General features: G+C 35.4%; 1 protein-coding gene across 3 annotated transcripts; it reads left to right on the top strand.

Moving 5' to 3' along the window:
- Positions 1 to 304: 304 nt before the first annotated feature.
- LOC142618508 (chaperone protein dnaJ 1, mitochondrial) lies at positions 305 to 24,073 on the top strand. Of its 3 annotated transcripts, none has more exons than XM_075791452.1 (20): positions 305 to 519; positions 605 to 695; positions 780 to 869; positions 975 to 1,066; positions 2,732 to 2,815; positions 2,978 to 3,016; positions 3,288 to 3,398; positions 3,481 to 3,522; positions 3,623 to 3,710; positions 14,671 to 14,735; positions 14,898 to 14,960; positions 15,054 to 15,126; positions 15,784 to 15,872; positions 18,318 to 18,389; positions 20,137 to 20,193; positions 20,836 to 20,884; positions 20,968 to 21,037; positions 22,793 to 22,882; positions 23,577 to 23,774; positions 23,975 to 24,073. In XM_075791452.1, the coding sequence occupies exons 1-19, from the start codon at positions 493 to 495 to the stop codon at positions 23,674 to 23,676; spliced, it is 1,392 nt and encodes a 463-aa protein (XP_075647567.1). In that variant the 5' UTR covers positions 305 to 492; the 3' UTR covers positions 23,677 to 23,774; positions 23,975 to 24,073. The 3 variants fall into 3 exon arrangements, with proteins under 3 accessions (XP_075647567.1, XP_075647566.1, XP_075647568.1); XM_075791451.1 differs by having other exon boundaries at positions 23,870 to 24,073; XM_075791453.1 differs by having other exon boundaries at positions 23,541 to 23,774; positions 23,870 to 24,073.
- Positions 24,074 to 27,702: the final 3,629 nt, after the last annotated feature.

The raw sequence follows: 27,702 nt of genomic DNA, 5'->3' as shown, positions 1-27,702 counted from the left end.
ATCATAGGTGGTTAGTTGTTATTGGTTCAAATTTGAACCTAACACTAAGATTACTTTTTTTCCTCAACAATAACAACCAGTAACATCCTGCCACTTAGAATTTATTGTAAAAATATTGTAAAAATGTTGTGGACATATCATTTCTCTTAAAAAATTTCTAAGATTTTATTTTTAGATTTAAAAAAACGGCGCCGTTTCACTTTTCGTAATCCCCAAAAAATAGTATCAATACAGACATACAGTACACACAACGCAACCGCCAACCGTTACATAAAACCCTAAACCCCGGCCACCAAAAATTTCATTTCACCGATGAATCAATTCCTCATAGTTCTTCACCTCTCCGATCATTCTTTTCTTACATAATAACAATACCAACTTTGACTTTACTTTTCTCTCATACTTTTAAACCACACACTATTTCTCTTCAATTTTTTTCCAACACTAAAAACAACAATTTCACTGCTAAAAAATTTAACTTCGTCCATTTCAATGGGAAGACTCAGTTTGTTAGGGCTGGTAAGTCTATCCGTACACTCCAATACGCATTTAATTAACCAGAAACAATCAATTCGGTAACTTTTTTTTTTTTGACTGTTCGCAGTATCGGCGGCATTTACTGTCTTCTGGAACAGTAAAACCGGCCATCGATAACGATGATTTGCTTCGAAGAGTTTCTACATTTCGCTCACAAGGTAATGTGAGGTCTAAAAATTCACAGTGATTAACTTGTGATTTGCTCTGATTTTGATTTATGTGTTTGTTTTTGGTGCAATCAGCTTTGCATAGTTGCAGTTTTGTATTAGGGAAACCTGTTGATTATGCACTCGCGAGAGTGCAGTTCGGAAATCGTTATATTCATGCCACAGGTTAGTTTTTTTTTTTTTTTCGAATTTTGATTACTTTTGTGAATAATTGGATCCTTTAATTGATTGATAGGATTTGGTTTTTATTGAGTGCTTTTGTGTTTGTAGGATTTTGTTCTTCGAATCAACGTGACTACTATGAAATTCTTGGCGTTTCGAAAAATGCTAGTCGAGATGAGATAAAAAAAGCATTCCATGCTGTGAGTACATTTTGGCATTTACATTTATCAATGTAGTTAATCATGTTCCAATCACTATATGTTACACTATGATTATCGATGTGTAAGTTTTAGAAATAGTATGGTTAAATGGATAAGTGAAAATACATGGAAAGATAGGATTAGACATTAAGAAATTTGCTTAAAGATAGGTGAGGCTCCTGTTGATGAAAAGTTGCAAGAGTCGGTTTTGTCATGGTTTAGAGGAGAGCGATTAGTGCATTAAGAGAGAGTAAGATGATTCAAGCTGAGGGGGGAAAAAAAGGCGTAGGAAGACAAAAATAACATTAATAGAAGTAGTTTAAAAAAATATTAATTCAGGAAGTAACAAAAAGTATGATTTCATATACAATAGAATGACGGAAATGAATATATGTGGCTGACCTTGACTAGTTTGTTGAGGATTCATAGCCGGCCCCAAAATTTTGCATTCTAATTAATATCAGTAAATGTAATACTACATGAGTATTGTCGTGTAAGTTTTAGAAATAGTATATGGGAAGCATGTGGTAGAAAAACCATTCTAAATTTGCCTGCATTTATTTGGACATACTGTGTTGGAAATGAACTCAATAATGTCTTGATCTTCCTTGTATTATGTAATGTCAAATTCTTCTTCTGGATCATTTTAATTATATCATTTTCAAAATATATTTTTTGATGGAATCTTATTATTTTTTGTTTTTGTATTTCCTTTAGTTAGATTTATACAGTCTGTGAGGGGTTGAAAAAAGTGTAGAATGGCAATTGCAACTGACAAAGTGTGAAATTTAGTGATTAAGGTGCCTGCCTCCAAAGCCAACACGAATGTGGCTTCCCCTCAATTGATCATGATCCTCTCCATTTGCTTTGAGATGGAGATGGTCCATTTTATGATCTAGATTTAATTTATATTAATCTAAAGGTGCACATGGTACCATGTTGTTTAAAATCTTATTCATTCAAGCCTCCTAGGCATGAGGATAAATTGCTTAGCCCGTCAGGGGGGAAAAACTCTTGGATTACCCGGTAACTAGTTTTGGCGGATGGGGTCAGTTGTCCATAGAAGTTTGATTAACAGTGAGAATTGTTGTATAGTATGCTTTGTAACGTGCAACTAATTTGAGTGAAGTTCTCCTATGGCATAAAAAAAAAAAAAATCTTATTCATTCAAATAATGAATGATAATTGGTTTGAAATGAGATGGTATCACTTACACCTTTAATTTAGTGCAAAATTTAATTCTCACTGTGAGTGAAATGGTCACTCAATTATAAAAACAAATTGAGATGACGAGGCTAGTTATCTTGGCTAATCTGTAAAAAGGAAGACAGGGGAAAAGTTGGATAGATGTATTCTTTTAAGAGTTTTAGATGTCTTAGATTTAACTTATAACATGACATAAGAGTGGTAATTTGTTTTATGTTTCTAAAAGAATAATGGAATACCTATGGGATGGGTCCTTTTTAATTTTCTATAGCACTACGAATGTGATAATTAACAAACGTTTGACCCTTGGCAGATTGAATTTTTATTTTGTTTTTATACAGTTTTGGGAATCATTTTGAAATTTGTTATTTTGGCTAATGCACCTGCTTGCATATAATCATTGTAACAAAAACATTATCATTCTCTGTTTAAGTTGCTGAGTTTCATTTTATTATGCAGCTTGCAAAGAAGTACCATCCAGATGCGAATAAGAACAATGCATCTGCAAAGAGAAAATTTCAAGAGATAAGAGAAGCTTATGAGGTCCGTAGTTGTGTTTGGATGGCAGGACATCAAACACTTATTTTTCAGTGTTCCCCTCCCAATTAATATTGAAATTCTCAAATTTTCAAATGGTATTTGAAATTGCCTAAATTTTCATATAATTGGTAATCTTGTTCATCAATTTTTTGTGGTTAATTTCAGATTTTAAATGATTCTGAGAAGAGGGCACAGTATGATAGGGTAAGAACTTTTTTTCTTTCTTCCTATGGTTATCCGTGATCTTTATATTATTATCATTTTTTTTTTTGGCTGTCAACTTATGCTAGTTTTTGTGGTTAGTGTCTTTGTTGTGTATTCATTAATGTAATAATGCTTGTCATCCATCCAGTGGTTGTTGCTGAGTTTGTGTCTGTTGACATTTTCAAAATTTCTGCAATTTAAAGCCTGTATCTCCTATTCAAGGTTTTCCAAACTAACTGAATTCTTTTATGTGTCTTTATTTCCAATAAAGAAGCGCACCCAAGGTAAAGAAAATGTAGAATATGCAGCTGGTGATGCAGAGGGGTTTAGATATGCTTATCGAACTCATTTTTCTGATTCATTCCATAAAATATTCTCTGAGGTAGTTTTCATAACCTTAAATGTAATACAGTCTATTGTCAATTTGTCATGGATAAATTTAAAAGTCATTTGATACCTTACAGATCTTTGAAGAAGAGGCCGATCCATTTGTATCCGATATCCAGGTGAAGTCCTTTTGCCTTTAGTTTCCAATTATGAAATGGGGCTAATTTCCTGTATTACCTTGGTAAAACATGTGATCTTAATCTTTTTGAAATTTCCTAGGTCGAGCTCTCACTCTCCTTTTCTGAAGCTGTAAAAGGATGCACAAAGGATCTGTCTTTTGATGCATTTGTGCCCTGTGATTCTTGCTGTGAGTAAACTCATATTTTGTTGGAATTAAATTGTGTGTGTGATATCATTGCAGAAAGTGCCTTTTTTCTATATGTATAAGTAAGAATTTTTATGGGTTTAATTTAGGGAATTTTTTTAAAACTTGCTATGGTGTTGTCTAAATTAGCAGTGTCCTGCAGCTTAAGTGCTTGTTTGTGTTAAAGCTTACCAAATCTGTCAGTTTCAGGTCCCTGGAAACAATTCTTGAAGGCCTAATGTAAAATGGGGTTAAAAGTCAATTACATGAATGTAAATAGAGGAAAATAAGCATTCAAGTAGCTTAACTTAATTATGATTGAATTTGAGATGTAATAGGTTTGAGGACAACCTATTGACCATCTTCCATAGAATCTTACCCACTCGCTGATTTCAGTTGAGTCATGCTAAGACTATGTCACTTCTGTCACTTGTACTTTCACTTGCATTCGCAGAACTTTTAGAATAAACTCTATTAGCAGATGTACCATCTGCGTTCATGTTGCCAGGTGTATTTCCAGAAGCCTCAGCCATCCCATTTGGAGAAGGCATGGCAAAAAGGATAAGATCTTGGAGGAATGGATGGTGAGCATATTTGTCACCGTGTAGATACATTCCTACATATGGACATGGAAGCATATATTTTTTGATAAGTAGATGTGGAAGCATATATGGGGAGCCTGGGAACTTTATGCTAAGAACCCATGTGGAGGTATAGGAGAATATGCCTGAAATCCCAACCAGTCAGGATTAAATGTATCAGTGCTAGTAGTGGATGACTGCTCCTGCATAGTTGTAGGAGGTGGTGGAGTTTTCGATGCCCTCTCTTTTTGCCTGTTTATCCAGCTTGCTGCTACATATGTTTAGTATCACCACTTGCTCAAAATTTCCTTCAAACCGTTTACTTTAAACCTGGACTCGTCAAAATGAAATTGTTATCACTTTGAAACTAGATGCGGGGAAGAGTTGGAATGAAGAAAGGGGGCATAGGGGTCAATTTGAAAAAAGGCGAGGCAACATGGGGAGAAGCTCTTTGCCATTTCCTTTTTATAAATTTTTTTTATATTTAATTTGATAGGATTGGAAGGGGATGAGGAGTTTGTGGTTTAAAGACTGTAAGGAAAACAATCTTCAAGGGATATTTAATGATGTAAGCTCATGCCTTAATAACTTTCTATACCATGATGGCTCGATAAACGGCTATACCAAGAACTGGAAGGGGATAAAGCTCCAGGTCCAGATGGTTTCTCTAAGGCTTTTTTCCATCATTGCTAGAGAGTTGTGGAAGGAGATGTCTTTGCTAGGAAAGCACCGACACGGCTATAGGGGTGCCGCACTAGCATCCGATGCGGGGTGCGGTGGGCGACGCCGCTGCCCGCACGTCGGTGCTCTTTTTTTTTTTTTTTTTTCCAATTCCAGATTCACGCTGATTCGACCCAAATCAGCGCCGATTCAGGCCAATACCAACTGATTCAGGCCGATACCCTTCGCTTCATATCGATACCGGCTTTGAATCAAGCCAAAATTCAAGTAAGAATTATTAAAAAAAAAAAGTGTGCAAAAACATCTTTAAACAAAAAAAAAAACCCTAAAACCATCACTACTAGGGGTGTTTCGGTTTGGTTTCGGTCGGTTTTTTTTTAACTGGCCAACCGAAACCGAAATTTTCGGTTTTCAATATTGTCAACTGAAACTGACCGAAATAGTTAAGACACCGTCGGTTTTGGTTTGTTTCGGTTTCGGTCGGTTTTTCGGTGAGTGTTCAGTTTTGGGCCTGGGCCTGGGCCTGGAGTTTGGGCCTCTTGGTTTTTTTTTTTAAAATTCTGTTTGGGCTTCTTAAAAAAAATATCAGTATTCAAGCCATTTGTTTTATGGCCCTTTTATGCTCTAATTAAGCCTATTTTAGAAACATGTTTTGGGCTTATTTTAGGAACCAATTGTGGCCTAGATTCGGGCCTTATCTATTTTGGCCCATGGTCATCTTTAGGCATTTTTTGGCTTTCTGTTTTGGCACTTTCAGCCCAGATTTGGGCCTTTCCTATTTTGGCCATTTTTGGGCCTTTTGCAACCTGCTTTGTATTTTACATTTCATAACTTGCAGATTCATCAAAAAACAAAAAAAAAAACAAAAAAATCACAACCTGAACCTGTTACAAATTCATAAATCCAAAAATACAAACATATATAGTAGATTCATAAATCACAACCTGTCATAAATTTATAACTTGCTTTAGAGCTTCTATTATACTCATTAAAATACACATCACATATTCAAAAATAAAAAAATAACCTGTCAACATGATAAAACCTGTCAACAATACAATTGCACAAGCACAACCTGACAACACAGATTCACAAATCCAGAAATAATCTAGAGCAATTTCACAAGTACAACATTACAAAACAGATTCACAAATCCAGAAATAATCTAGAGCAAAAAATTGCTCTAGTGCTCAAAGCCTCAAATCTGTAACTTTTTATAGGCAGTAGGCACCCATCAAATACAAACAAGATTAAAAAATAAACTGTATAAATCACAATAAAATAACTAGTGCAGATTTCAATACTTACATAATAGCATTACAACAAAATAACACCAAAATAATTGGTGCTGATTTCAATACTTACAAAATAAAATAACTAGTCCATGTGTCAATACTTACATAATAGCATTATAGCCAAAGACTCAAAATAAATTGGCCATATGTCAATGTCAACGTCAATGTCAACATATACTATCCATATTTAATATTTGGCCAAAGATTCAAAATAAATTGGTCATATGTCATTGCCTATTGCCTAATATCCTATATTTTCTATGTATAGGGCACTGTCAAAGCACAAAATAAAAGCCCATATCTATATATCTATACGTAGGCCACTATCTACTAGTGTTTAATATCAAAAAGTGTAAATATCATTATATATCATTATACCACCCTTCCAAAGAGCAAAGAGCAATCTTCAACCATCAACGTCAATAGGTGTTGGTGTGGACATGCCTAGTTCCGATGTAGCAGCATCATTCACAAGTTCTACAAACAAAAAATGAAAAAAATATAAAAGCCACTTGTACAATAAAACAATATATATGCCAAGAATCCAAGACATGCAGTTTTTCTTAATAATAATAGACATGCAGAATTTTTTTTAATAAATAAAGAAATAGAAATTAATTTTTTTTTAATATAACAAATAATAGTCATATCTCCATCAAGCTTTTCAAACTCCTCAACATCATCCATGGCAGCACGAAGGCAGATTGGAGCCGATGAAGGACGGAGCCAATTTTGACCACAAATGAGGGCTTCCACCATAAGTGGAGACAATGAACTCCGGAAGGGATCAAGGACACGACCAGCCGTACTAAAGGCAGATTCTGAGGCCACAGTGGATACCGGAATTGCAAGAACATGTTGTGCAACTCTTGAAAGCATACGGTATCGTGGAGAATTAACCTTCCACCAAGCCAAAATATCAAAATTATCATCAAAGACATCTTCACAACTCTATAACAAGTATTTATCAACCTCTGATTTGGTATTTGAAGAATCAATACCCTTCAAGTGCTCCTTAAATCCCATCATCCTCATTGCCTTCGCATCAACCACACTAGAATCATCTCCCTCCATTGATCCACTTGGTTTTTGGCCTTGGGCTTATGCAGTAGCACTAGCACTACTACTCCCCACTTGATTTTGAGCATAAGCATTATATAAATCCACCAAAACAGCCTTTATTCTTTTTGCCATATCAACAGCCTTTTGGTTCTCATACAAAGTACCAAAACAGTACTCAAGATACCTCATCTTGTATCGAGGATCAAGAACTAGCCTTACATACAACAAGTGATTCATATTATCAAAGTTCCCCCAATACTTTTCAAATTTGGTCTTCATGTAATCAGCCATTTTTTTCAACAAATAACTATATTTTTCATACTCTAAGTCAATTGTGTCATGAATTGACATGAGCTCCAAAAAGAAAGAATTGCTAGTGACATAATTAGCACCCGAAAACCACAAGGTTGCATCATAAAAAATTTTAAGAAATTTCGAAAAGATCCTAATCTTTTCCCAATCCACATCACCCATTCCCTAAGCAACCTCATCTATATCACTTCCATCTTCCTTTTCCTCCTCTCTAATTGTCATAAGATAATTTGGATCTTCTTTCTCCAATCTCTCAAAAGCTTTTTGATACTTCTTAGCCTTCTCCAACATAATATAGGTTTAGTTCCACCTAGTAGGCACATCTAAGCACAACTGATCTTTAAACTCAACTTTCTCCTTCTCCGCACATAACTTAAATGTGTTTTGTCTTTGTGGAGACGATCTCACATATCGCACAGATTTTCTCACCTTCACTATTGTCTCATCCATTTCAACTAACCCTTCACGAACAATTAAGTTCAAGATATGAGCACTACACCTCACATGCAAGTATTTATGCCCTAAAATTGTTGCCTTCCTATGCTTAGTCTTTTTTTGAATAAAAGAAATCAGCCCACTATTAGAAGCAGCATTATCAACTGTAATAGTTAAAATCTTGTCTATCCCCCAATCAAGTAAACACATCTCAACTGCCTTCCCAAGTGTTTCACCATTGTGATTTTCCACTAAACAAAAACTAAGAATTCTCTTGTGTATTTTTCAATCACTATCTATAAAATGGGCAGTGAGACATATGTAGTTCAAATTTTGAACGGATGTCCATGTATTTGTGGTAAGGCAGACCCGCTGCTCTTTTAGGGTTTCTTTCAACTTTTGTTTCTCATCTAAAAACACCTTAAAGCAAGTTTTGGCAATTGTTGTGCGGCTAGGGATTGGATTGAACCTAGGTTGGGTTTTAGACATAAACCTTTTAAAACCATAACCCTCCACAAACCTAAAAGACAGCTCATCTAAAATAATCATCTCTGCCAATGCTATCTTACATTTCTCAAAATTAAACACCCATGGCACTAGTTTACCACTACTTTCTTCTTCTTCTTCTTTAGGTTTGAATGCTAGGGTTGATTGGTTTTTTTTTTCTTCCCTATAAGGATATTTCAAACATAGTGATTGTATGTGAGTTCTCATGGTTGTAGTGCCATTTTGCTTAGTGTCACAAGCATAGGTTGTGCCACAGTAGTTACAAGCTGCCCTAGGTTTATCCCCCCTTCAATAACAGTGAAATGACCCCAAACAAAAGATCTTTTTTTACCAGTATTACCTGCATTTGGTGGGAGTGGGGGTTTGCCTTTGTCTTTATGCACATTGGTTGTGCCTTGACCCGCTTCAAGGTCTTGACCCTCTGGGATTTCCGTTGTCTCATTCATCTACAATAAAAAATAAAACACAATAAGTCAGCAACTATAAAAAGTAAAAAATAAAAAATAAAAATTTAACCCCAATAGCAATAAAACAATAACACAATAAAAGTCAGCAACCAAAAAAAAAAAAAAGAAGGAAAAGGACTCTAGTATACAGCAACAAGCCGACAATAAACACGTCAATAAGATAATAATAAACACATCAACGTCAAGGCAATAATAAACAAATACCCCAACATCACAGTCAACTATTAACAAATGCACCAACATCACAGTTAAGCACATGGGGTAGTTGATTTTCAAGTCCGTAACATCAATTATAAAATAACAACTCAACATCACAGTCACGGATTCACAGCATGTCAACAACAATAAACAAAAATATATCAACAATAAATAAATAAAAAAGCAGCTAACTTTAATTATAAACTAAAGTTAGGGTTTTGAAAAAATCGATAACCCATGTGTTAAAGTTAGCTCAGCTGATTGCCTTTGTCTCATGTGCTCGTTGAAAAGCTCAATAACCCCCTCTCTGTTTTGTATTTTGTATTTTTTTAATACACCCAGTACCCACCCACGCACCCAGTACCCCCCTCCCCCCCCCCAACCACCCACCACCCACCCCCCACCCAAATATGAAAACCAAAGTATGCGGTGTACAGAAAACTCAAAGTAAGCACTATAACATTGCAGACAACACTCTGGGTAATGTCTCACACTGGGCTTGCAGAAAGAGTCAACATGTGACTATTAATATATATTTGCAAAATGAGGAATAACTAAAAATAGCAATTTCAAGAGCATGCTTCGATAAGGTAGATTTGCTTTTTCAACTTAATCTGTTATACTTATACCCATTTCCAAGGCCTCTAAATATAGCTTCTAATAGAATCATTCCATAAGACAGCAAGCACTACACATGACAATCTCAAGTAACACAAAAAATATTGTAAGCTATCTATCCCAATCATATACACCCAGATAACACAAATCAGGCATTACCCAATAAAACATTAATACTTGAAAAAATAAACATCTTGATATTATGTTGTTACTACAAAACAAAATTACTATTTTCAAATACCAAAACACAAAACAGAGAGAGGGTCAAAGGGTAAAGAGATTTTCAAAATAGAGACTCACCGTGAGATGAGAAGCCGATGATTAAGCCGGCGTGGGGAGGGCTGAACGTGAGAGAGAGTGAGGGCTGAACGTGGAGGGCTGGAGGCTGTCAGTTTCGAAGGGTGTAGGCTGAATGGAGGCTCACTGTGGGCGAGAAGGGAGGGCTGAACGTGAGAGAGAGTGAGGGCTGAACGTGGAGGGCTGGACCGCTGGAGGCTGTCTGTTTCGAAGGCTGAATGGAGGCGGTCTGTGGGCGTGGAGGCTGTCGAAGTCTCTATTTTGGAGATGGAGAGTGGCAGCTGAAGAGAAGAGAGAGTGGAAAGTGTGAGACTGATAGAAAAATGTGGGGTATGTAGGGTAGGGTTTCCAACTTTAGATTTTATAGTGTAATTAGTTTTAGTTTAATTAGAATCATTAGATATTTACTTAGTTTAATTATAGGTAATTATAGGTAATTAATTTAATGGGTTTTATTTTAATTATAGGCCGGATCACTTATGACTTATCAAAAAAAAAAAAAAAAAACAAGGCCGGATCAGTCAAGACTCAAGGCCCATAGCATTATCACTTGAAATTTTGAATCACTTGGCTCAATTGTGAATAAAATTGGGCCAAAGTATGCCACTTATTAAATATATATTATATTATATTATATATTTAATATAATAATATATAATAATATTTCGGTTCGGTTCGGTCGGTTCGGTGTATAAAAAATTGACACCGACAACCGAACCGAAATATTCGGTTTTTTATAATATAAAATCGAAACCGAACCGAACCGAAATTTTTGCCTTGGTTCGGTCGGTTTGAATCGGTTTTTTCAGTTCCACGGTTTTTTGCACACCCCTAATCACTACCTCCCTACCTCTCTGCTCTCTACCTCCCTCCCTGCATTCTAATTTCAATGTTTTAGTTTCAAACCTGTGGATTGTATTTAATTTATGAACATCAAGTTATCATCTACTATTACTCTTAAATTTGGTATATGTTTATATAATGTGAAAAGTATGCTTAGCAACATATAGAAAATATAAATATAAATATTTTTAATAATTTTTTAATCGCCGCACCCGTGCCTTACTTTTTCAAAAATTGTTGAGTCCTGTACCCGCATCTGCACCCGAATCCAGAAACGCACTTGTGCTTCATAGGTCTTAGCGGTCTTTGAAGAATTCAATCAGCATTATAAGTTTGAAAAATCTCTCAATTCTACTTTTCTAGTCTTAATCCTTAAGAAGAATGATGCCTCTAATATTCGAGACTTTAGACCTATTAGCTTGGTGGGGAGTCTTTATAAGATTTTGGCTAATATTTTGGCAAATCGTTTAAAAGTGGTGATGGATCAGTTGATGTCTGAATCTCATAATAGTTTTGTGAGAGGCAAACAAATTCTTGATTAAGTTTTTATTGTTAATGAGTGTGTTGACAGTCAGGTTAAGAGTAAGTTTTGGGGGTGATTTGTAAGCTAGATATTGAGAAAGTTTATGGTCATGTGAATTTGGAGGTTCTTTTAAATCTATTGACGAGAATGGGCTTTTGGGAGAAATGGTGTAGATGGATTCGTACGTGTATAACCATAGTTTAGTTTTTAGTGTTGGTTAATGGGTCTCTAGCAGATTTTTTTGACAGGTCAAGGGGTTTGAGACAAGAGGATCCGTTGTCTCTCATGTTATTTTTGGTTATGATAGAGGTGTTTAGTAGGATGTTGAAGAGAGTGGAGGGGGCAGGTTTACTTCATGGCTTTAGGGATGATGGTAGGAGGGTTGGAGGGGAATGTGTTTCGCACCTGTTGTTTGCAGATGATACTATTCTTTTTTGCGATGCAGATGTGGAGCAGCTCCTACATGTTCGTTTGTTTCTACTTGTTTTCAGGCCGTGACAGGCTTGAAGGTCAATGTGTTTAAGAGTGAAATAGTTCCTATAGGGGAGGTGAATAATATGTATGCTTTGGCAGAGATTTTGGGTTGTAGGGTTGGGTTTTTGCCAATGACGTATTTAGGCATGCCATTGGGGGCGTCTCATAAGTCCCCCTCTATTTGGAATCCTATATTGGAAAAAATTGAACGAAAGTTAGCCGGGTGGAAAAAGCTGCATTTGTTGAAAGGTGGTAGACTGACTCTACTAAAGAGTACGTTATCTAGCCTCCTTACTTATTTTTTGTCTCTTTTCACCATTCCTACTCATGTGGCTAACAAAATTGAGAAGTTGCGAAGGGATTTCTTGTAGGGTGAGTCCAAGACACATTTGTTGGGATGGGATAAGGTTTGTATGCCTATTGCCAATGGTGGGTTAGAAGTTGGGAAACTGACCACCTTCAATAAAGCCTTATAAGGAAAATGGCTTTGGCGTTTCGAGGTAGAGGAGACTTGGCTTTGAAGGAGGGTTGTAGCTGCTAAGTTTGGGGAAGAAGGGGGGGAGGGGAGGGGGGACTTCCAAGTTGGGAAGAGGTGTCCACGGGTGTGGCTTGTGGAGAAGTATCTGGATGGGTTGGGATGCTTTTAGCAAAAACATATAGTTTAGGGTTGGGGTGGGGAATAGAATGAAATTTTGGACAGATCGGTGGTGTAGGGACCTTCCTCTCCATTTGGTTTTCCGGTCTTATACAGTTTTGCTATTAACAGAGCAACCTCTGTTGACTGTTTTGATAAGACAAGGAGTGGGTGATAGGAGAAGTTGGGATGTTCGTTTCATTCGATGTCCTAATGATTGGGAGGGGGTATTGGTGGGTGATTTCTTTCGTTTCTTTGCAGCAAATTTACTTTCAATGGATGATGGTGATCGTATGTAATGGAAGTTGACGAAGAATGGGGATTTCAATATCCATTTTTTGTTTTATCATAATTTGCGTGGTTCTTCTTCCATTGTTTTTCCTTGGAAAGGTATGTGGAAGGTTAAGTCACCCTGGCGTGTCTCTTTTTTTGTTTGGACGGTAGCTTGGGATAGGATTCTCACAGGTGATAATTTGCGGATTAGGATATTTGATTTCGTTAACTGGTGCATCTTGTGTCGTTGTTGAGGGGAGATAGTGGATCATTTGTTACTACATTGTGAGAAGGCTCATCATTTGTGGAGTTTTGTCTTTAGAACTTTTGGGATTTCGTGGGTTCTCTCAAGATCAATTGCAGATTTCATTTTTGGTTGGTGGAATTGGTTGGAGAAGCATTCATCTAACATTTGCAATCTAGTTCCGTTGTGTTTGATGTGGTGCATTTGGAGGGAACGCAACCGGTGGACTTTTGAGGACTTAGATAGATCTGATGACCAGTTGCTTGCTCTTTTTACAGGTTCCCTTTTTGATTGGTCTAGGTTTAGGGCTTGGGGACTCATATGTAGTGAATTTCTCCATTTATTTCTTAGCTCTCTTTTTCTTTGTAATTAGTTTCTTTTTGTTTTTTTTTTCCCTCTCTTTTTTTGTAATATTTATGCTTTCTGCTTCTTTGCATAAAGTAGTTTTTTTGAATATGCATCTTTCTTACTTATCAAAAAAAAAAAAAAAAAGTTCCAAGTAAGTCAGTACTTAAACAAAGTTTATAGTAACGTAGCAACTAGTTGTGCCATAAAATCAAGTTTACTGTAGTGCATTTTAGCCAGGTGTACCTCTGCAGAAAGGCTTTTGTTGTTTTTGTTGTTGTTGTTAACACCACCCCCCCCCCCCCCCTCCTTCCCCTTTTTAAACTGCTCTATGTTCTCTGATAAACTATCATTTGTGCCAAAAACTTAAGTTGTTAGGAATAGTGAATCTAATCGCTTAACTATCATTCTAACATTCCTCCTCATTTGTGGGCTCAAACTTCCCCTTAATAAGTGGGGTGCAACACATGGGATTGTAACTGTTCAAATGGGTGGTAGATTAGAGACAATGTTTGAATTTAGGACCACATGCTTTGATAGCATGATAATTACTTGTCCCAAAATCTAAAACTATTATGAATGGTGAATTTAATTATTATTATTAGAACATTAGTAATATAAATAATACTTTGTGATAGCAAGTTGCCAAACAAAGCTCAATGGAGAAAATTCAATCAGAATGGAAGAATATAGCAAGATGTTTTCTTGTCACCTTTAAAGTTGATGGTAAAGCTGAGATAAAGCTTAACCATATCAAATAATTGTGATTACAATTTTTTTCCCCTCTCTAGATAGCAGTAGAGGAAGCACATCAGGGGAAAACCTTTTTTTGGAATACATTTAAGTAGCATCTAAAAGTTAGCAGGTTTAACAATTCCAAGAAATTCATGAAAGAAAGTGGATTCAAGGCTTTCATTCAATCATGTAGAGTCCTTAGGTCTTATTTTATTTCATTGTCAAGGAAAACCTAATTACCACAAGCCTGTTGTAAACATTTTGAACTGATTATGAACAGTTGGATATTTAAAATATTGCTTTGTTTTGATGAACATATTTAAAGTAAAGCATGCTTTGATCTTATTCATGCCCTTTATGTAATCCCCTTTTAAGTCTATTGATTACTTGGTATAAATGATTGGACTGCTCTTATCTTTGTGTTTATCTTATGATGCAGATGGGCGTGGCTATCCACCTGATGCCAAGACAAAAGTTTGTCCAACTTGCAGAGGCACAGGGAGTGTAAGTGCTTTGAAGATCTACATTGATGATGATTAGTGGATAAATCATTCTGAAAGGACTCACGTTGTGAGGAGGATTTCTTTTGCCTTTTATTTTGGAAGTGTGACAGGTTAATAGTTTGAATGTTCTTTTACTTCTAATCCTATCTAAATCATCAACCAGGTAACAATTCCTCCGTTTACATCAAGGTGTGGCTCTTGTAAAGGGTCTGGCCGAATCATTAAGGTCTGATATGAATTTCAGTGAATAACTTTGTTGAGCTTGATTCTTGATTTAGTTATAAGATATGTTAATGATTTTTTAATTCATCTGGTGCAGGAACACTGTATGTCATGTAGAGGATCAGGGACGGTTGAAGGTGTAAAGGAGATTAAAGTTACAATTCCAGCAGGTTGGTCTTAGACTCTTCTGTTTGAAGAAATCACTAAAGATGTAGCTGACATGGCCTGGGGGTGTGGCAAAGGAAAATCATACATCTAATTCTAGCAAATACAAGGAAAAAAGAAAAAGAAAAAAAGAAAGAAAAAAAAGAGAGAGGCTGCAGAGCAATTATCACATATATTATCATATAGTAATAATCAGAAGCATGTTTATTTTTATTAGGTTGGCCCAACAAATATTGTCCGGACACGTCTACATGCTCAATATATGATTTTAAAATTGGGAAAAATACTTTTGAGAGGTTATATGGCATTAATGCTTATGGAAGTTTGGTGCGATTTTCTTTATTATATTTTTCACTCCCTTTCATTTATTGTTAATTGAATCTTCTCTATGACAAGAACAGGCAGTGGTTCTGTCTCACATAACACTAATTTTTGAGAAATTGAAAAGCGATATGACTGTAGAAACAGATAGGATTTGGAATTGAAATTGAATACAGAATGCCTTACAGGGTGAAAAGAAGGGGAAAAATAAAAGTTCTTACTGAAAACCTCCCTTTTGTTGTGATCTATCTCAAATGACAAAGAACCGATATAGATAGATCTTATTGGTAGGAGTTCATGTATTTTATCTTATCATTATTTCTATTTTCTAAATGGATTAGGTGTGGACTCTGGAGATACGATTCGTGTACCAGGAGCTGGTAATGGAGGACGAGGAAGTCAACCTGGCAACTTATTCATTAAGCTAAAGGCATAGTTTTACTTATTCATAATTTAGCTTACTCAAAAGATTCATTGCTGGAGTCTGGAAGAGTGTGTGATTGCAAGTTCTTATTAGTTTCTATGATGGTAAAATAAGTGAAGTTCATTAAGGGAGGTTCCTAGGTTGGGAGATGGTGGGCAACAGCATATAACCTTTTTTTATAAAAAATAAAACCAAAAGAAAAAAGAAAAAAGAAGCATGATTTTTGTTCTAGTTTTCAGTTGGGTAGTCCTGTTACTCTTTACTTATCCAAAAAAGGAAAAAAAATCAGTTGGGTAGTCCTAATCTGTCATACTGTATGAGTAAAAGCACTTGGATCTCTCTCTAAACTAGTTTTACTTATTGATTATATAGCTTATTCAAAGATTTGTTGCTGGAGTCTGGAAGATTGTATGCTTGCAACTTCTTATAAGTTTTCATGATGGTAAAAGTAGTTGAAATTCAATAAGTGAGGTTTCTAAATTGTGGAGATGGTGGGAAACAGCATATCCGTTGTCTATGAAAAATTTTAGAAAAGAAGTGAGCAAAAGAAAAAGAAAAAGGCATGATGGTAAAAGTAGTTGAAATTCAATAAGTGAGGTTTCTAGGTTGTGGAGATGGTGGGAAACAGCATATCCGTTGTCTATGGAAAATTTTAGAAAAGAAGTGAACAAAAGAAAAAGAAAAGGGCATGATTTTTGTTCTTGTTTTCTGTTGGGTAGTCCTAATAAGCTGTCATGATATATGGGCAAAGCACTTGGATCTCTCTCACTCTCTGAATTAAGCTTAATCAATAACTAAACACTGTGCACATGTATCACCTCCTAATTTGTTTATTTATCAAAGTGCATGCGTGTATATCACCTCCCAATTTGTTCATTATTTCCTTTTGAATTTTTTTACCATAATGAAGTGAATTTTTAAATGGTAGCTTGCTCTGTATTTAAAATCATGTGACATAGCAAGCCACTGTCCAACATTCTTATCTAAAGTTTGATATGATGCTTCTATTATTTCCTTGGTTAAATATTTGGTCATTGATGTCAATTAATAATGTATTGGAAACATAAGTAAACTATGATTTTTAATTTTTTTAAAAGTTTCTATAGAATAGACTTGCATTTGTTATATTTTGCTAATTATATGGACTGTTTCAGATCTCTTAGTCCCTGAATTCTGCCTAGTTGTCTAAAGGATAATTTAGTGTTTGAAGGCTGATCTATCGAGATAATTAGAATAATATCAATACAAATTTCTTCTACTTTACTGCATTTATCGTAAATTGGTGCATACACATTACTTACAAAAAAGTCCTGGGTCAGTCAAATCAAAGATGGGTTCACATGAAAAAGAAGGGGTGTATCTTTTTTTGTTCTAAATATATTTTTCTCAGCCTGGTCTTGAGGGAAAATGAACAATAATAAACTTTTTTTTGATAGGTATGAACAATAATAAACTAATTGTGAATATTGTTTTATTTTTATTTTTTTATAGGTATTAATTTTATTGAAACGAGACTACTTTGTGGAAAATACACGAAGTAGCCTAAAAAGAATTACGACTGAAATAATATCGACATATGAATTGACTCTATGAAGGATTGAAAAAAAAAGTTACTATCTATGAGACTCAATACAAATGACCGTTCACAGAGAGAACTAATGAAGGATACAAAAGACCACTCATTGTTTAATCTTATGAACTAAGACTTGGTAGACATCCTTTCGTTACCAACAATTTAATTTTTCTAAGCCTGCTTTTGAAAATTACTCTCATTATTTTAAGGAACATAATAATGCCTTGTTTAGTTTCATTTTTCATTGTTGCATGGAGAAATTAGACAATTTATTACCAACCAAAAAAAGTACAAAAATTTTCTTCAGGAAAAAATTCTATCTCATTTAAAATAATGATTTCTCTCTTGCTCTTTCTCCCTCCAATGAAAAAGTGAAAAACTAAAGAAAAAGTCCATCTTGTTTGTAATGTTTCATCACATCTGCATTTCAATGGCCTGCAACTCTTATTTGCATATTTAAGATAAATGTGCCTATAGCATAGATAATCATTCGGTAAATTGTTTTTGCACTTTAGCTGTCTGTCACAGAGGCAGAGTATTTGTGAACTCATCAGTGCAATTCCAGTTTATCACAATTAAAGCAAGCCCCTTCCTTTTACTTCCTTTAGATTGACTTTATATTATTAATATGCATTATATGTTGTCATGAACTTGATAAGCAGCAATATGCTATCTTTGCAGCATAATAACTTTTCTTTCGGAAAATTTTAGTTCCTTTGACTGTCTCTGGACACCTATGTTTGAAGCATAGAATGTGAATTTACTTGAACTTGACTAAAAGAGGAATGCTTGCTGCTGTAGAAGTAAATATTTTTTGTTGGTTGTGGGATGCCTTTTGTCATAGTCCTTCTGAACTTTCTGTTGTTTTGGTAAATTAGGTTGCTGAAGATCCTGTCTTTACTAGAGACGGTGCAGATATCTATGTGAACTCTAATATCAGCTTTACCCAAGTGAGAACTAAATCTTTATGTAAATACCTGTCACACTTGAAAAACTTAACTTCCTTCCTCAATAAAAATGTGAACAGTATCATTTATAACACCTTATTTATATTTTTGCATACTGTGCATTTTTTTAATAAAAAAAAAACTATGAGTTCATTTTATACTTTCTAAATTATGGTAATTGTTTTTTTGGTCTCTAAAGTTTCAATTTTGCCAATTTGTCCTCAAATTTGCAAATGTTGTCAATGTGGACCTTCAATCCACTAATGTTAAAAAAGTATAATAGGAAACACACTCATAAAAATTAAAAAAAAAAAAAAACTACTATACTTTTTCAATAACTACATTTTTTCAATAAAAAAATAAATTCATAAAAAATTCTACACCTGTGCCAAATCCCCAACACCTTGCACTGCAGCAGAACCACCTCCCTGCAAGTGCAAATCTCCAATGGGGGCCACCCATGAAAACCCCCTTTCCTCATGGCCGTTGAGCACCCCTAAACAACCATCTGCCAAAAATCAAGCTGAGCCATCACAACAGAACCCAAAGCAAACACCACTGGCCACATCCTGACCTTCAAACTCACCATAAGCAGCCACTGCCTAAGTCCAAAACGATAACTGCCGAGACCCAAACTCCCTCATCAAAACCAACATCATAGACATATATTTTCAATTATGAATTTTCAAGCTGCTGCTGCATAATTATCAATTTGTCCCTTTTGACCTTGGTATGAACCATACTGGGTATAGGTGGTCATCAAGGGATTTCTGCGTACTATATCTTTCATGATTTGGTGAGCAACTCATGAAGGATTTCATTAACAATGTTAGACATATACAATATTAGAAGTCTGATCTTTTATGACCTCTAAAAAAAGAATATTACAAAGAAATGAAAACCAAGATTGAAGAAAAAAAGAAGAAGAAGATATTTGGTTGCAGAGAAGAACACATAAAAAAGAGAGTTTTCAGGAGTCTTGTTGCTCAATGACATTGCTTAGTCTCCTTTAAAAAGTAGAACTAGAGTTCAAATTCCCCCTCCCCCACTTGTAACAATTGAATTATCAATGATAGAGAGAGAGAGTCTATTGGGGAAGTTTGAAAATGGGGCAGCAAAGACGAGCAGGCAGGGGAGTGTAGGATCTCAAAAGAAAAGAATGACCCACTAGAGTTGAGAGGCAAAAGGATTTCAGAGTCCCATGGAAAGGTTAAATTGGTGTGAAACGTAATAACCAACTGTTTCTCATTGGCAAGACCAAACTGTTTCCCATGATCCATGAGTGACCATACTAGAGTGAGATGAGAGAGAAGCTTGGATGGGTTAGATGAGAAAGAGAGAGCGAAGAAGAGAAAAGAATAAAGAGAAACAAAGAGGGAAAGAGGGGAAATAGTGAAAGAAGAAAGAATATTTTTATAAAAAATATTCAAGTTCAATTTTTTATTTGAAAGATTTTAATATTTTTTAGTACTTATTAAAAAAAATTGTATTGAAAAACTGGAAAAAAAAAGTCTTTTTCATGGGGTTAATGGCAACTTTTTTTAACGGCTGGATGGAAGGACCACATTGACAACAATTGTATTCTTGGATGATGAAATTAACAATTGAAACTTCAGGTCCAAAATGGCAACTACCCCAAACTTAGATGGTGTAAAATGAACTTTATCTTCTTCCTTTCTTTATTTTTTTTATTTTTATTTTTGGATAAATATACTTTGGTCAATTAATTTGAGTTTTGAACTATTTTCAGGCTATTCTGGGTGGCACAGTCGATGTGCCAACTTTATCAGGGAAGATGCAACTAAATGTAACAATTTTATCCTTTATATTGTTCTTTTTGTTTAACAGAATGTTTCTTTCCTCTCCATATTTTAAGGAAACTGCTTGATTTTTTATAAACAGTGTAGCAGTGATGGGAATGGAATCTGTTGAAATATGGCTTAACTTTTTCTTTAAAGATTCACTGAGAAGGCATAGGTAGTGCTATAGTTTAAGAAAAGGGATCAAAGGATCAAATATTGTCAGATAAAATGAGCTAATTTGACAAAATAGCGGGCAAACTTTTAGCATGAACATGGTCGTGAGTCATAGATATGATGTGAACTTGACATGTAGTAGTGACTAGTGAGGTCTTGAAGAATCAAATGTAGACATGGCACTATGGCAGTAAAAAAAAATTATGTAGCAGGAATCTTCAGTGCTCTATTCCTCCAAATTAATATTAAAGAGAAGATATATATTTCTTCTGATCTATGCTAAAAGTGTTATGTTAGCTATCTTAAGACTGCTATGTTGGAAGTCATTGCAGCTGGGAAGTTCCTACCTTTTTATGTAAAAATATGCCAGGCCATGTCTGGTGGTGTACATGATATCTCCTGGCCCTTGTTTGGACATGCACCAGCTCAATTTGACACTGACTTTTGATGCATTACAATTTTGGCCTTCTCAGATACCAAAAGGGGTTCAGCCAGGACAACTTCTGGTTCTAAGAGGCAAAGGTATAATGTCATCCCCACCCTAAACCCTCTTCCCCCCAACCCCCCCCCCCCAAAAAAAATGCTTACATTGTAAGTTGCTGCAGGACTGCCAAAGCATGGCTTTCTTGTAGACCATGGAGATCAGTATGTTCGCTTCCGTGTTAACTTTCCCACGTAAGCTTCTTACTCTTTGTTGTTTTATAATTCTAGCTAAATATTCAAATATTCTGTTGCTGTCTATTTCTGCAATAGCACCCACAGATGATGATGTTGAACTTAATGTGTATTTTTTTTTGATAAGAAGAACTTAATTTGTATTTAGGGGAGTTATTTTTTATGAATTACATTCTATAATGTTGTATTTGGAACTGTATCCTTTGTTTCTTGTTGTGTTCTCTTCTTGGCTTTTCCTTTTATACATCTTGTGTATTTAGGATAGTGTCTTCTTTTTTAATTTTTTTTTTCAATAATAAATTATAATTTCTTATCCCAAAAAAAAAAAAAAAAACTCTTAACAGTAGATGGAGTTCTATCTTTAAAGTTTTCGGTAATCAAGGACTTGCTAAACATACAGTCTACGTAGTTCACACACTTGAAGTGATCTAAACTTGGGTGCCAACTTATTTATTTACTTTATTATTATTTTTTGTTTTGGGGGGGGGGGGGGGTGTGCTAGGCTTGGTTGTTGTTGTCAGTCATAACTTAGTTGCAACAGAGATATCTCCTGGAAATTGAACTTCTGTTTTACCTCGACTATTATTTTCAAGAGGAAAGTATCTTAAGACAAGAAACACTTATGGAAGAGACCTTTTGTATACATGCATCATCTCTTTGATAATTTCCTGGTTATTCAACCCAATGATCCTTGGCTCAAATAGCTCTTCTTCCTTTCACAAGTGTGAGTGGAGGGCAGGATCATGGGTTCATACCCATTGGGTGTGAGTGTAACTTACCTGTAAGAAAAAAAGGTTCCTGGTTTTTTAAATACGATTAATGTTAGATGGTATCTTGTGACAATGTAAAACTCTCAATAATAGTTCCTATGTTTTCTGAACGTTCATTAGAACACATTCTTGTGTCCATTCAGAAGTTTTCTTCCTCATGGTTGCTTCCAAGTTCATACTCATTATCATTTATATTTCCATTCATAAGTGTAAGGAAACCTGGTAAGATCATGTAGTTTGACATACTGCCTTAGAGTGGGAGAAGTTGAAGGTAAATCAGAACATTGATGCACGGTTGCTTATGATGAAGAGAAACCAATTATTAGAGCCGTGGTACCTCATAATGTTGTAATGTTTTCTCTGAGTTCTTGAAATTGTTGTGACTAATAAAGAAATTGCTTTGCTCATGAAGTTGGGATTGGTCAAACTGGAACCAAGTTCAACCAGAACTGGCTTCATGTTTCTGCTTGGCTTGTTTATATGCCTTAAATATTGCCTCTAATTTGATTTGTTTGTGCATGTTAGTTACCATTTGTGGCCCCATTCCTTCCTGCAAAAAAAAAATTGGGAACTATTTATGTGACTGATTGTAAGGTGCATACTATATTTTCTAAGAAGGCTTATCTTTGTTGTGCCTTATACCTTTTTTCTTTATAATTTTTGTCTTGGGTGGCTAGGTTCCCCAATAAGAGCTATTAGGGCATACTTTTGATTATCGTTTCCATTGGAGTTTACTTGTGTGAATGGCTGGATTATGATCACTTGAGTTTACTAATGTAATATTATCACCTGTTTTTATGAGGGCTTTTAGATACTCGGCTCTTTGCAAAGACTGATATTGTGTTTTACATTCCCAATACTATAGTGAAGCAAAATTCTTTCATCAAACTTTGTTTTTTCTCTCTTTCCTGTGATATTTCTGGAGCTAATTTGCTTTAGTGAGCCGTATTGATTCTGTTGTGTTCTGTTTTATTCTATTTCTTAGTGAAATAAATGAACGCCAGCGTGCTATACTTGAAGAATTAGCAGAGGAGGAAATAAATTCCGCAAACGGTAACTCAACTGAAGGAAACTGGTGAGTGTTTTTTGTTGTTGTTGTTGTAGGTCCTCAGTGTGTAAGATGCTTATCATTCTTTTGAACTTGGATACCTGTCATGACTATATGAATGGTGTAAGTTTCCACTATAAACCAAGTCTAGGCATAATGTAATTGTGTTCGTAAACCACTGTTGTAGCTTTCTTACATTGCATACTGCATATCTTATACTGCTTTATGTGAGAGCAGATGAGAAGCTTAAACCATTTGTGCGGGGTTTTTTATTATCATTTTTCATAAACTGGTTGTTAGGAGACCACTTTGTTTCATGTGCATTAGCCTCCACTTGAGTTGTAAATTGGTGGGGTTTTAGGTTTAATTTTCAGTATTCTAAGGCAAAATAAAGACAGAATTAAAAACCACCATTACTTGGAACTATTGTTTTGAGAAATCTTCTTTTGGGTCCAGTGGGTGTCATCATTGAAACTGACCTTTGTCTCTTCAAAAGAAGGGTTTTATTTTTGCATACTAGCAAGTATTAGTAGCATGATTGGATTGAAGCAATCAACTTGTATTCATATTTTGAATGATTTTGCTCAAATTACCAAAAGATCAGTTGGGTGAATGTTTGACTAGAGATTGTTGGCTCCTTTAGTCACTCTTCTGACTGTAATGAAGATCCTGAAATGGATAACAGGCTTTATCAGCAGCTATCTACTGGTTGAACTTACAGGTGGCAGCAAATTCTCGAACGTATAACAGGTCCTAGGTTTATGCTTGAACTATCTCTATTCGTGTTGATCCTGCTGTTCCTGAACAAAACCATGGGCTGATAGCTGACTCAAGGTGGTTTTGACGAAGATATCTGGACTAAGCCTCAAAGAAACAGGATCGCCGCCTTTGTCATCCTTTGGACTTTTGTTGATAAAAGGTACTCAATCATTCCCTATACATTTTTTTTCCCATTCTCAATGTGTTTTTTGGCTATCAATATTTGCTATTGAATCCCTTATTTTTTGGTTTCAGGTCCTATGTTTTTACACATACTATTGTTGTATAGAACTTGTTTTATTTTGATTATATTATAAAAATAATGTTCATCTACTTATGTCTGTCTTCCATTCTTTTCAGATCTTTCATTAAGATTTTCTTTTCTACTGGAAAGTTTCTTTGTATAACTCAATTCTACTTGTCCAAAAAAAAAAAATAAAACTCGATTCTGATGCTAAACAATGAGTAATGTTACCGGTCTGTTCTGCCTTGGAGCAGATTTTTTTATGGTCATCTCTCTCTTCTTTGGTGTTCAGTAAAAGGTTCAAGTTAGTGGTTGGCAATAAAATGGATTTTGAACCTTGGTCAGCCAATGAAGTCTTACTACAAGGTTAGGTGGTATTTTTTTCATTTAGAAAAGCAGTGGGGTACGTATTGATGAGTAATCATGAATTAAGAGCCTGTTCGTCAGTTCCTTCAAACAGCTATACTCTTAACAAAACTTGGCCAATACCTGATAGGAGGATTGCAAAGATTTCTGAGTTGGATTGGAGGATTGCAAAATTTGGAAATGGTAATATTTGGAAATGAAAAGTAGGCATAACTCCTAAAGCTTCTATTTTGAAAAGTACACAACCCATTACAAAAATTTGGTAGGTTTCCTGACCTGTTTCAACTTTAATAGGACAAGTTTGAGATTCTAACAATATTTACAGAAATTCTAGGGTTCCTATGACCCTTAACTGCCAGTTTTTTCCTCTTTTTTTGTCAGCCAAGACTCTCTTTATGACCTTATCCTTTTGTATTATAAAAATCTATGTAATCTAAGATAGTTTGAATCTTATTTGGGGCCTTTATTAGTATTGTTAGATGGTTTAAGTATAACTAGTTATGGGTTTATTTGGTTGACATAGTATTTGTTGAAGTGTCATGTAAATTGAATGATTAATACTTAAGAATTTATGTTAAAATATAATACAATAATCTTCTATTATGTTATTACTTAGGGTGCATTTGGTTCGCTATGATGTGCTCTTGATGTAACGTACATTACAATGATGTGATATTAAAATTGGTTTATTTTATTTTTTCTAACATTATCAAAATTTAAAATTACAAAATATATCACATCATTTTAATCTCATTACCTTTCTAAACAATGTGATGTATTTTTGTATTGAGATTACATTAATGTAAAATTACAGTAACGTAATATTATAGCGTAATGTAACGTTACGGTGAACCAAACGTCCCCTTAATGTTGAGTAAATATTAGATCTATCGCACCCAAATACATAAAATAAACATTGGTTTGGGATGAGTTTGAAGTATATGTTCTTAACCATTTCAAGTTTGTAAATGCTTAGCCCAAATTTGACCCGTAGCAAGTTTTATGCTACAAAAAATTTGTGACAATTGAAGATTTGCTTGTAATTTGTTACCCTATATGATAATTGATAGTATTTGTTGCACTGACTTGGGGGCCTGGTTAATAGGTAAAGTGATGTTTTGACTTTAAATACTCCTTATTTTAGTAAACATCAACGAATTGGAAACAATAACTAAGCAGTTCTAGTACAAACTCTACTAGAGCAGTTTGAATACAAATGAGAAATAACATAATTAAGGGGAAATATTAAGCCACAAAATCTACATAATATGTGCAACCCATCTTAGCAAGCGTGTCTGCACAGTAATTGCTCTCTCTGTAGATTTGTTGCAGTGTTTCCCTTCCCTACTTGAAAGTGAAACTGCCCTACTTGTTCTTTCGCCCCCTTCCCTTCGATAGCCAGCGGATTTTGTAGCAATAGCAGGCATTCGATGCTGGCGAGGTTGAGATTTTGCCAGGGATGTCAAGATCTAATCTTGGGGGTTGAGGTCTGGTAGTGGCAATTGTGGACGTTTAGATTCCCTTTCCTTTCGTCATTGTCCCCCTTACCTATCGATGCATTTGTTGTCGCCATTGACTCACCAACCAAGAATCCAATAGATCTGAGTCATCTGACCGTCAAAACTCCTTGACTTGTCCGGTCAATTACTCGGTGATGATTGGCTGGTAAAGGTTTGTTTCCTTTCCAACATGACGTGATTGGATTAGGATCAGCCCTAATCCAACCGACTTGTGATCAACCCGACGTGTTATGGTTTCTCTTTCATATTTTATATTTTAGTATTACTGTCACAACCTCTAGGTCACATCATTTGTGATAAATATGCACAATAAACCGCTATACACAAACCATAATGGTGTAAAAAACAGCTCATGTAATGTGACCTTAAAGTAAGAAGCAGCTCTCCAACCTAAAAGATAATGGTGGGAGAAGCTCCAAAACAGCCAAAGAACTTTGTGAAAATTAGCAGATCCTTTATTGAAATGTTTCAATGTTACTATTTCAGGGAAGGATTTCTTATGTAATTTACAATCATGAGCATTTTTCTTTGGACTTAGATAACCTAGCAAATAGGACATAATCGAATATCCCCGTTTAAGATTTCCACATGCAATCCAAATTCGGAGCATTCTGGCCCTAATGAACAAATGGATCCAAGTAAACTGGAGAAATGGTTACATTTCAAATTCCAAATGTATACTACGGTATATCCTACTGGCAAAAATTAAAAAATTAAACTTTAACGTCATAATTTAGGAATTTGAGGCATTTCTGACTCTAGTTCTGGGGTCTGCTTTCTTATCTTGCTATGTTTTAGCTCACCATAAAAGTAGGAAACAAATCCCCAAAGAAAGTGCAAGAGCTACTCCTTTTTCAGCTTGAAATTTTTTTTTTTGGGTAGAAAATAACAGCCAAGATCTCTGTCACAGAGAATAGAGCTGTAGTTAAAATACCAGATAGCAAAGACGAACCGCAGAAAATGATTCCAATTACTCCCAAGTAGAGACATTATTGACAAATAATTGCAGTTCATACTAGCACCAAGTAGTACTTTGTGTCCCCAAGCTCGAATTCCATCGCTTCCATTGTAATTTCCTTTCCTATACAATATATAGGCCATATTCTTACTAGGGATGTCCATGGGTGAGGCAGGTCGGGTTTTTGCTCAACCCGCAACTAACCTGTACAAGATTAAGTGGGTGGTTTTTTCAACCTGCAACCGACCTGTAACAGTAACGGATTCGTTGGTTCGGGTTGCTGGCGGGTGGTCTTCGATTTTGGGTGAACTCGATAATCATCGGAATCCACTACGCAGCTAGATCTCGCTAGATTCGGCGAGATCTTGCTAAATCCATCCAAGATCCGGTGAGATCTTGTTGGATCCGACGAGATTTCTGCCAAATCGTGATGAGAAATGATTGGTTTGGCCAGATTTGGTTTATTGTGCCAGAAATCAACGGATTTAAGTGAAAAAGTGGCTAGAATCTAGAAAAAATGGCCGGATTTTAATGGACTTTGGACAGGTCTAGTTTCATGGGTTTTAGAGGAAGAGATCCGAAACCCGACCTGCCGTCGTTGGGTTTTTGGAGTCGAAACCCGAGTCCGACTGCCAGAGTTGTCGGATTGGGTGGTTTCAGGTCTGGTCCGGGTGGGTGGGGCAGGTTGGGCGGGTGGGCAGTAGATTTGGTCAGCCCTAATTCTTACATGGATTAAATATAAATTATATGTTAATAAAAAAAAATTCTACTATTATCGCAGGAACTATTTCAATGATTAACGAGTCACTCAAAATTTTAGAAATAGATTTTTAACCGTATAATAAAATATGGGATAATTTAATGGATGGTTTAAGAACATTGGTTTAGAGAATATTTTTAGAAACTCATGATAATAAGCTACAAGACTCTTGGCAGATTGTAGACACTTGTCATAAAGAGAAGATAATCATTTACTCATTTGATACAATCATGCTTTTTT

The sequence above is a fragment of the Castanea sativa genome, chromosome 12 (genome assembly GCF_040712315.1).
Source record: "Castanea sativa cultivar Marrone di Chiusa Pesio chromosome 12, ASM4071231v1".
Lineage (NCBI taxonomy): Eukaryota > Viridiplantae > Streptophyta > Magnoliopsida > Fagales > Fagaceae > Castanea > Castanea sativa.
The sequence above is the reverse complement of the archived record's forward strand: the minus strand, read 5'-3'. Positions and strand labels throughout refer to the sequence as shown.